This window comes from Melanostigma gelatinosum (assembly GCF_949748355.1).
Source record: "Melanostigma gelatinosum genome assembly, contig: scaffold_279, whole genome shotgun sequence".
NCBI classification, from domain to species: domain Eukaryota; kingdom Metazoa; phylum Chordata; class Actinopteri; order Perciformes; family Zoarcidae; genus Melanostigma; species Melanostigma gelatinosum.
Genome location: NW_027635307.1, coordinates 1 through 11624, shown reverse-complemented (window position 1 = coordinate 11624; position 11624 = coordinate 1). Strand labels below are relative to the sequence as shown.

The window sequence follows — 11624 nt, the reverse complement described above, 5'->3', positions numbered from 1 at the left end:
TTGTAGAAGAAAGCCTTTATTTGTACTGTATTGGTCAACCTGTAAATAAAGAAATAAGAATTTCAGTTCAGTTACAATTCATGCCAAAGCTCACAAGTACTTTAGGCAACGCTTTGCTTTACATGGTTACACTTACATCTGCCGATCAAGCAATGCAATGTCCTTGTGGATCATCCTCATTTTCAGCTGGCGGTGAGCAATTTCTGTACGCAACTACCGCTTGTACAGCGTCCGCACATCTTCATGGTCAACCTGAAAAAAAGACAAGAAAACCATTCATAACTTTGTTCAGTGTGGTGGTCAGATGCCAACTCAACTCAGACCTCCCCTCACAATGTGAGGGTATTAAATGAGAACTCACCTTCCCCAGCACAGTGAGAGGGGCCAGACTCCGGCTATGCCCTCCATTATGGGCCTACCCCTATTGTGCTGGAGTGCCAGCTCCTCAGGAGTAAAATCTGGAGTCTTAGGTCCCCACCCCGTCTTGACCATATCAGACCCAGTAGTAGAGGTGAAGTGCTGACCCCTATTTGTTCAGAGCATGTGGCCAGGTACTACACATTGGTAAAATGATCTGTACAAATTACATTGTTTTCATAGTTTCTCTTCCCGACCAAAGTATTTAAAACTAGCTCCACCTCGACCACCTGCAACAGGAAAATGATGCAAACCCATCAATGCGTTAGCATCAACACTTTGACAATGTGATATGTAATACATCTTTTTTTTTTGTTGCATTGTTGGATTGGTACATTTAAATCAGCAAATAATCAAGAGTACCTCTCCCACTACTGTTGTGTATGTATTAAGCTTTAAAGTAACTCCTGCCATTAACAAAATGTGTCCGTTACCTCCTGTGTGGTGAAAATATTGCATTCAAATTGAGCCATGACAACCAGCCCATATTCTGCCCACCGTAATGGACAGGACATCAGGCGGACCAAGGAAAGATGCACTGGTGAATAGATTGTGTGGGTGTTTTGATGGTGTGATGACCTTGCCCTCTTGCCAGTAAAAGCTTTAGTTTACCAGAAGTTACATGAGCTGGCTGGACAAATATGCAAATGATTAACCAGAGGACAGAGGGAGACGAGTACTGCAACAGTTTGGCATCAGTCATCTGTCCCCAATTCAGTACAGTCATCGGTAACGATTTTAATACAACTCAGTCTATTTTCTCCTTCCTTCTCAAATAGGTATTGTGAAGTTAAGTTCCTGGCGTGTTGATGTATTTCACTTAGTTTACATAATTATTTTAAGCCAAACCATAATATTTTTCCCTAAACCTAAGTGGTTTGTTGCATATATGACTTTGTGTCTATTTTCGACATACTTTACCAACTTTTTTTCGACAAGTGATACTATGACTTTTCCCCGACATGCTATACTGTAACGTTATGACTTTAATTCGAAATACTATACAACGTTTTTGATATATGATACAATGACTTAATTTTCAAAAATTCTGCTACGACTTTTTAGACACAATATACAGACTTTTTTCAAAATGCTATACTATAACTTTATGTCTTTTTCAACACAGTATACTATGACTTTTTTTGGACATACTATACAGTATACACCATGACTTGGTTGAACTCTGGCACATTTTACCACTACTTTTCTTTATACTTTTTACGGCATAGTATATAATGACCATTTGTCACATATTTTAATAAAAAAATTTTTTACCCTTTTGAAATACTGTTACCATTTTGGAAATGTATATTATGTAGACTTATTTTTATGACCTACTATGACAATGTTTTTTTCAAAAACGTATTTTAAATGTCATTTGACGTCGTCACATACTTTATTTTGACTTTTTTCAACACACACACTTGAGCAAAAGAAACCGTAAACACATCAGAAGGATACATGAAACAGGCACCGTGTTTTAGAAACAAATCCATTTTAATATATACATCCAAAACATGGAAATGTACAAAGAGAAAATGAAACTGTACAAAATATTTTTAAAAGTAAAAAATGACAACAAATCAAGATTTAAAAGCTTTTCTATTTATAACACAATGCAGAGTGTGTTTGCAACCATCTCAATGGCCCTGAGAGGGTCTACGATATCTTTGAGCTTGTCCTTTCTCAGAACCCAATCCGGTGCAAATCTGAAAAACAAAAAAACGAGATGTCAATTACTGCTGCAAACACTTACAGTGTATCAGTAAGTCTCTGAGAAATACAGTACTGTATATACACACATACTTTGGCACAGGGCGGGATTTACGAGGTGTTGCTTGAACAAAGAAGCTTCCATTCGTCGTTGCGTTCATTTTCTGTTTCATAACAGTTCTTTCAGCGTCCATCTTGTGTTTGCGAGCAGTGAGACGGTAAATACTGCGTAATCTATCCAATACCTTGGGTAGCTTCATAATATCCTAAAGAAAAAAAAAGAAATTGCATTATATTTACAAAGCGACAACAGCCGTCTTTTCCTGTTGAATTTAAAATTAAAATTTTCTTAAACAGTATTTCAAAAGTCATGTTGTTATAGTAGCTACGAACCCCAGCACGGTGCTTGTCTTGAAGGACCAGAGCGAGAAGGAAGCAGGCCTTGGTGAAGATGCCGCCGCCCTTTTCTGCTACTTTATCCCCTGCCTTCTCCCTGTATCTCTGCAGCAGGTCCAGCAGCATCTCCACAAAGTTTTCCACCGAATACACCGCCTCGATGGTCTTGTGGTACTGAGGGAGGAAAGTAGGAGTGTGTGGAGCAGAGGGAAAGAAAGAGAGCAAGAAAGTACAAACATGGCATTAAACTGATTGAACCACTTGTTCAGGCAAAAGGAAAAATATTTGAGAAAAGTACGCAACGTCAATACAACGCTTTTAAATCACGATGCTTGGCTGAGTGGTTGAGACCGTCAACCTAACCCAACCCTAACTGGAACCTCTTTGTAATGGAAAGCTGTACAGGCTGCCGTGCTGCCTTGACACAAAAGTTAAATCGGGCTCTTATGCTGAGGGTGTGAAACATGGAAGATAAACAGAGCAGGCCTGGGTTTGTACCTTGGAGAGGTTGAGGAGGATCTGGATGGAGTAGGCGATGACGTCCATGCAAGGGACGCTCCTGTTGCAGCAGCGGATGAGTGTGACGATGACGTTGGTGGCTCCGCTCTCAACCAGCCGCTCGCAGCACTCTGGGGACAGTCTGGTGGCGGTCTCTGTACACACAAACACACGGTCTCCTGTTAGCACTCACACAAACTAAGACCTGAGATCCCACTCACATAATCCAAGTCACGCGTTAGCCAAGGATACGGAAAAACTCTTAATCCACGAGGTACACACACTGAGTTGGTTTTTTGAGTTGCCTTCTTATGTAATGAACTCAGTCTTATCTCGACAACGCAAGCACTTTTGCTACTACAACACAAAACCAAAAGACAACAGAGGAGGAGCTTCTTCTCCCGCACTTCCCGTTTCTCAGTTACGGCGGTTGCAGTCGGGGGTCATGACTTGCCCAGCCAATCAGGTGTTTGAAATAATTACAAACTCAAGTCCCTGAACCTTGTACTGACGTCTGTTAAAAGTTCATCACAGCTGTCCCAAATTGTCAAAATTCTGTTTAATCCTGGAAGTAATCTTTGACAGACTTGATTGATTAGTTTAACTGATCATGAAAATAATTGGTGTCAGTCCTTTTTTAACTTAATTCTGATGTAGTCTGATATTCAAACGGATCTTTCAGAATAGGAATACTGTGTCTGAACAGTCTCATACCAGCACTTGCTTTGTAAACGTTTACCAGAGACGGCAAACCTTACCGAGGTTTCTCAGGGCCTCTAGAATATAGGAGAAGTGTTTGTATCGAAGGAGGTAGTCCAGGGCGGACGACGTCTTGTTGCGCAGTTTGTCCTCCTCTCGGACGCCGGCGGAGACTTTGCGAAAGCGGTGTCTTAATTTGACCAACTTGGCATCGTCATTCTGTCGGCGGGAGCGGTGTCCTCTCCACAGAGCCTGGAGGGGGGGAGAGGAGGAGGAGGAGGAGGAGAAGAAGAAGAATTAAAATGAGCTGCTAATCATTGGTGCATTGGATCAGATGATGTTCACAATTCTACGCCAAAGGGAGGAAACTGTGTGCGGATTAAAATGGTACATAATTCACATTGGAATTTCAACTACAATTCATTCAAACTAAAGATTTTGATGTTCCACCATCCTCTCAAGTTTCCCTGCAGAGATCCTGCCAAGAGTCTTACTGCCAAGTACAGGATATTCAGTACGAGATAAACTAACTTTAGAAGATACCTGCATACACTTTCACACAGAAAAAGAGGATTTTGAATGTTGTCTTCCATCAATTCCATTGAAGAACATTAATAAGGAGTATGAAGAAGAGGACTGATAACGACAGCACACGAAACCTGTTTCAATGTTCATATTGACACCTGACTATTGTTGTAAGACACACATGAAAAAGTGTGAACATATTGTAAGTCATTTGTACCAAAATTCACCACCGACTGTCGTACCTGAGCTTTGATAATGCCTCGTTGAACTCTCTCCTGGCGTCTCCGAAGGAGGAACTTGCGGACGGCCTGCTGGATGGCTGAGGCAGCCTTGTGGCGACGACCTAACCAGCACTTCACCGCTCTCTGGGCTACAAGCACCTTCCTCCTGTCCTCCAGATACCGTCTCCTCTGCTGCCTCGATCTTACCCATCGCTGGGGGAAAACGAAGGCAAGCGTTGAAAGAAATGTTGTGCTTTTCAGCGATTCAATAAAGCCATCAGAAGTGCTTTCCAGCGACAGATTTAAGTTTGAAAAATGGCGTTGTGCGCTCCATGTCCCTGTACCTGTACGGTGATGACGGAATGGATTTGTCTTTTGGCCGACTCCAAAGCCCAGTGGGCTCTCAGAGCTCGTTGGACCTTCATGGCCCTGAGATGGTAGAAGACCGCAGACGTAAAACGGAGCCTCCTCTCTGCCCTGGCTCTCTCTTGTACCTGGAACACAAGAGCATGCAAAGGACTATGACCTTATGTTTCACGACAAAAACACATTTAAATATGGTCAGCTTCGTTCCTGTTTTCCGATAATTTCAGTATGTTCATTTTGAATTAATCTATCCACCGTATAAAATGACCACTTGTTAAAGAAAAAGTCTCAACAAGGTTTGTGAATGCAAACTAAAGGCCGGCTGGATGTCAGAAAAAAAAAAAAAAAAAAGGTTCTAGCAAAGTACGAACTTTAAATAAGACCCAGTTACCTGTCGTCTTGCAATCCAGGCTCGGCAGTGTTTCTGAAGTGTCACGGCAGCTTTCCTCATCCGGGTGTAGTTGTTCCTCTCCAACGTGCCACGCTGCACAGCCCGGACCCGCCGCTGAAGTTTCATAGCTGCCTCACGCATCCTTTGGAAGATACGCCTTTGCACTGAGCATCTCCAGCACGACTGGATCACAATTGCAGCTCGATTTTGTCGGCGCATGTCCCTCCTGACAGACCAGCCTCTAAACGCTGCCTGAAGGGCGATGGTGGATTGCTTCATGTTCAGGAACTTTTCCCTTTCCTGCCTCTGAAGAATACAGGCCCGATAGCGTCTCTGGAGGATGATGGCGGACAGACGCATGGCCTGGAATTTGACTTCCTCTCTGTGCTTTCTGAAGGCAGACTGGATCACAGTGGCAGCCTGATGCCAGCGAGCAACCTGCTTTCTGACCTGCTGACCTCGGTACGCTGCCTGGAGGACAACAGCAGCACTGCGCATTGTTTGGTATCTTTGCATTTGTGCCTTTGCTGCTGCAGTGGCCCGATACCTCCTCTGAATGGTGAGGACGGAGGACTTTAGGGCAAGATAGTGCTGGTGTTCACAGTAGGCTCTGTAAGCTCTCTGGATAACGCTGGCAGCCTGATGTCTTTGTTTGAAGAGTCGTCTGGATTTCATTCCTCGGAAGGCAGCTTGTAAGACAACAGCAGCATCTCTCTTAGCACTCAGGGCTCGCGTCTCATCTCTTATTTTCTTGTTGGCTCTGTAACGCGTTTGCAAAACATTGGCAGCCCAGTGGAGAGTCTTGTAGTAGGTTCTCTGCCGGTGCTTCCGGAAGTGAGACTGAATCGTTACAGCTGACGCATGCTGCAGACGCAACTGCTTTCTGGCCTCGCATCCTCTGTAGGCTGCCTGCAGACAAATGACTGCTGTGCGCTTTGACAGATAGTCCAAACGCTCTTTTCTTGCCAGAGTCACTGCTCTGTACCGCTGCTGACAAATCAAAGCTGCTGCCTTGAGAGCTAGGAACCCATTTCTATCCCCAATAGTGAGAAACATTCTCTGAATGACTGTGGCTGCTCGGTGCATCTCGAAAATCCTGCTCCTTGCCCTGTGGCCCCGATATGCTGCCTGGATGAATACAGCTGCAGATTTCATTGTCCTGTACTTCTGCATCTGTTGATTCATGAGCATTTTGGCCCTGTAGCGTTCCTGAATAATGAGGGCAGCACACTTGGTGGCGAGGAAAGCCATATGCATTCTGTGCATCCTGAACTGAGCTTGGATTGCTGTGGCTGCATTGTGCCTCTTCTTTAGAACGTGTCTCACCCTAAATCCACGGTATGCTGCTTGTATTTCTACGGCGGCCTGCTTTAGCGCACGGTATTCTTTCTGCTGTGCCCTGCAGACCAGGAGAGCTCTGTATCTGCTCTGGATGATGATCGTTGCACTTTGAAGGAGGAAATATCGTTCCCTACATAAAAACATCCTGACTGACGACTGAATGACAATCGCTGCCCAGTGACTTTTCTTCAGGTCCGTCCTGACCCTCATGCCTCTGAATCCAGCTTGGAGTGTGACACAGGCTGCTCTCATGCGCAGGTACGCTTTCCTCGTCTCCTTTCCAGCCACGCAAGCTCGATAGCGCCGCTGCACGACCATGACGCCGGCCTTCTTGGATCTATACTCCGCTTGCGCTGTGCGGCCTCGGTAGTAAGCCTGGATCAGTGTTGCACACCGATGCCGCTTCTCCATCGTCCTCCTGTCAGCTCTGCCTCTCCACTTTGCTTGTATGACAAGTGCCGCATTCCTCAGAGCGTCGTAATCCTTCTTCGTCTGGAGAGCCAGAACTGTGGCTCTGTACTTTCGCTGAATCACAGCTGCAGCTTTTCTCACGGCATGGTAGTGCCGTCGGGCAGCGTACATCCTGAAAGCTGCCTGGATTACCGTTGCCGACTCGTGGCGTTTTTTCAGCGACTCCCGAGCAACTTTTCCGCGATAAGCTGCCTGTATGGTAATGGCAGCACATTTCATCCGCGCAAACATTTGCCTTTGCAAGTCTCTTTCCACGGAGGCCCTGAACCAGCGCTGGATTATGACCACAGCGCATCTCATCTTCGCCATCTGTTTTCTGACAGCTTGCCCCCTGAAGGCACTCTGGAGGACAATGGCCGAGTGGTGCTGCAGCTTCAACAACTGAAAGCGGCGCCTCTGTGCGTGAGCTCTGCACTGGGCCTGAATGAGCACAGTGCTTCTCTTGACCTTTCCGTATTGATGGAGACACACCTGCATTCTATACCAAGACTGAATCTTTACAGCAGCAGCAGTTCTTGCAGACATCTTTTCCTCAAACCATTTCTTAAACACAGCTTGTATCACTTTGGCAGCACGGTTTTCCTTTTCCGTTTTCTGGGTTTTCCACCTTCTGTACCCTCCCTGTATTTTCACCACTGCCGCTCTAAGGGAGCGCTTCTGAATGACCGTCACCGCCCACTGAATTCTTCCATAAGCAGTGGGCTTCATTCGGAAGCAGGTGTCCTTGCCACGACGAAATGGACAGAGATTGAGATTTGAGACAAATGTTGACGAACAGCATGTCAATTCAGGACCAAAACAAACGGTCTCAATCAACAAGGAAACGCCATAAACACTAAATGGTATATCATGTACGACTTGGTCGTTTATATTTCGTTAACAGTCCTTTTCATCCTCACATGAATGTAATCCCATGTACTTAACACTCACCTGGAAGACAGTTGCTGCTTCGTGCTGCAGAGCCTGAAGTTGAGCCTGTTTCTTTAGCCGGGATAAGAAACCCCTCCAGACTGACTGGATGATAACGGCAGCTCCAGTCTGCCTCTTAGCGCTGCGCTTCTGGAGAAAACTCCTCACAGCTAACTGGATTTTCATGGCAGCCATGTTTCTTTCCTGTGTCCGAACAAAAATCAAGAAACAAGTTAGAAATTTTACATTTCTGAGGAGTCGCGTGATAATTCTCTCCATGTCCATCAGTACGAGCGAGCCCGTTCCGTCTCCTTCCTGCTTACAGCGGCTGTAATTAATATACAATGTAGTAAATGAAAAACTAATTTTTAGGTTTGTGCACCGAGTAGACCTTTTGAATAATTCAAAGATAGCACTTGGCTCGATGACAATAACACATATCTTATTTTCAATGTAATGATTAAATACAATAGGAAATGATCACTGAGATAAATACTACACTGCACGTGTTTAATTTATCTACAGTTACCGTTTCATATAAATATTGTATGTGTGTAGCTATCATCACAAACAGCATTGAGACCACTTATTTCAAAGATAAAGTCCACGTGGAACAACAATAGTGCAACCATGACTCAACAACCGGCACAATTAAGTTTTTATTGCAACTACCAAAATAAATGAACAATAAAACCAAATATGATAAACATTACAACACAAACCTGCAGATTTATTTTTAAGTGACAGATTAGACATGAATGGCTAAATGGTCTGGCTGAGTTGAATTCGCAAAATGAAATAAAATAAATAGATAAAAGTATAATGCAGTTGTGGCAGAACACTGAACCAACCTTGTAGAGCTCGAGATGTTTCTTTAATCTAAACTTCCTCCAGGCGCCCTGTATGACCCGAGCTGCTCTGCTTTCGTTCCGCAGATCCAGAAGACGAACACACAGGAAGGAGAGGTATGACATCACCACCTGTAAATAAACACATGTGGATGAAGCTGCAGCACTTTACACACATTTTAGCATAAAAAGACGTGGTGATGGATTTAGAGCAGTCAATAGTCAAAACCCTGATTACTGTATCCGTATGAATATTCTGCGTATTTTTTCATATTTGGAAAGACAGTTATGAAAACATGTCATTGGACATGGTGTCAGATTTGACTTTACCGTGAAAGCTTTTAGTGTAAACTGTGATAAAACTGTTAAAAGATGTTGAATCCTTGACCAACCAATCTGTATTTGCCTCTTTAACAAATAGGAAAGACAGAACTGCTGCCAGTTAAACTGCAACAGATAAAGATTTGAAAGACCATCAAAAAATAAATAGTAATAATAATTAAGACCAAGGAGACCGTAGTCTTAAAGGACCAAACCAACTACTATCTGCTGACACTCTGCTAGAGCCGATCATATCCCAAAGCATGCAGCAAGAACATTTTCAAATAACCTTAAAATATCTTCAGCGTACTAAAATGAAGTGAATGGCTAATATGGGAAATGGTTGTTGTATGCACATAAAATGTATTGGGCAGAACCACTGGTATGGTCCTTTAAGTGTGCCATAAAGCAACACATAACTCTGAGACTACACCTATGATCAGATATTTATGAACAATATCCTTTTAATGCTGGAAAACAATGTTAGACTTTCGTGCTAAAGTCGCCACTGATGCATTTATTATTATTATAACAATAATAATAATAATTATTATTATTATATTATTATTATTATTATAACAATAATAATAATAATTATTATTATTATATTATTATTATTATAACAATAATAATAATAATAATAATAATAATAATTCTTATTATTATTATTACAATAATAATAATAATAATAATAATAATAATAATTCTTATTATTATTATTATTATTATTATTATTATACGTTGGTAATGTATCCTACAGGTCTGATAAAAACGATGATCGTTGTTCCTGCAGCAGGAAGAGAAAACCTCCCGTCTGGTCTCACCTTCTCATTGGGGATGGTGTTGGACATGTCAGCTGGGTTGATCATGGCAGGAACGCCGCCCAGGAAAGACACAGCGGCGTTGACCAGTCCAAAGTTGTTCTTCTCATTCTCCAGTAGCTCTTTAAATTCCACCGACGGAGACTCTGGGCCTGTTCACAAAAAAATAAAATTGAGAAACGGTCACCACAAGTCTGTTCCTGTCCCTCCAATTTCTTCATAACCTCCTTTAAAAGTCCTTCATGAGAGATCATCCTATAATTAAAAAACAATAATAGTCTTTCTATCCTTGAAACAAACACAAATCCGCTTCAGGTGCAAAACATTTGAGTCAAAAACCTGGCCCTCAATAAAAACAAAAAAGAAATTCACTGTTCATTGAATTTTCAAAGCCTGTTTAGTTGAATAAACTTTAAAATAAAACAACTCTCCTTGTAGTTTGCTTCAAATGAAACAGTCTAGCTCTCACAACAGGTGGGTTCACTGTGGATGGAGCCAGCTACAAATCCCCAATTGATGCAAAGTGCATTGTATGGACAATAAATTCGCTGAATATATTATTGAGCTCCAGACGTCTTATCAAATTATCCCCCCCCCCCACACACACACTTTCGATTACACAAAAAATGTCTGTGTGATGTTCCAATGACACACCAACTTAAAACTATTTATAGAAAGCGCATCCAGATAATTGCACTGAAGACGCCACACACAGCCGCACGTACCGCTCAGGCCCGTCGACAAGGAGTCAAAGGAGTTGTCGGAGTCGCTGGTTGAGCAGTCGAGCTCCAGGCGACCCCTCGACGAGCACTCGACAGTCTGGGTGGTGCTGTGACTGACGGCCCTCGCTGGCAGGAGCCCCGGGTGGTAGTGGTGGATAAGGTAGCAGAGGACGCGGCCATCCGAGAACGTCACGGTGAAGTTTTCCACCTGCACAGAGTCGGCGACAGTAATTTGGGGCGATAAAAATAAGCCTGACAAGAGTGACAGTCCAGAGAAATTGAGCTCCTTCTAGGAGTTTTACATTTCTTTTGATGACAATGTTGATGTGAAGACATTTTGCCCACAGTGAGTGTGCATAATTTCACAGCAGTTTAGCAACACAAGCAAAATGCGTTCTGTTTAGACACGGTAGAATATCGTTTGCCGCTCAATAATACATCCAAAGACAAAGTGCAGCAGCTGAACACTGTATATTGCCGAACCAGGGGAAATCATAAGCAACTCAAAAACACAACAGTATTATCTTTGGCCTGTGGGCTGAAAACAAAAATGTCAAACTCGCCTTCAGATTGTAGAAGTCACACACAGTTCGGACCCAGTCCATCAGCAGGGTGATCTTAGTGCTGCTGTGTTCATATGGCGCCCTGGTCCTTGAAGGACTCGGTTGAAGGCCCCGATCGGCCCTCAGAGACTCCAGCCTCCGTTTGGTCCTCAAGGTTCTCTTCAGGAAGCCAATTTCCTCCCTCAGCTGATCCTCGTCCAAAATCACCTCCACCTGAACAGATCGTTTGATAACAGCATGTCAATAGATTCTTTCGGCATTTAAAAAAAAAGAAGACAGAACGAAAACAAATGACAATTCTGTGCCCTGCTGGCCGGCTGGAAACAAAGTCTGGTACACACGTGAAACGCAAAGATGATCTTCCACAAGAGGCTCAGCGTCTTCTCTCTGTGTCCATCCACG

The 11624-nt window shown here is 43.3% G+C and overlaps 1 protein-coding gene across 1 annotated transcript; it reads right to left on the bottom strand.

The window, feature by feature from the left end:
* Positions 1 to 1880: 1880 nt before the first annotated feature.
* On the bottom strand, positions 1881 to 11620 carry LOC306797523 (abnormal spindle-like microcephaly-associated protein homolog; the record flags this gene model as incomplete). The annotated part of the gene is made up of 14 exons (XM_079297446.1): positions 1881 to 2126; positions 2224 to 2396; positions 2524 to 2700; positions 3025 to 3179; positions 3783 to 3975; positions 4491 to 4682; positions 4814 to 4963; positions 5227 to 7761; positions 7969 to 8151; positions 8799 to 8927; positions 9941 to 10089; positions 10663 to 10867; positions 11223 to 11435; positions 11564 to 11620. Coding segments are annotated over 14 exons (4614 nt in total), but the record flags the coding sequence as incomplete, so codon positions are not given.
* Between the last annotated feature and the right edge of the window lie 4 nt (positions 11621 to 11624).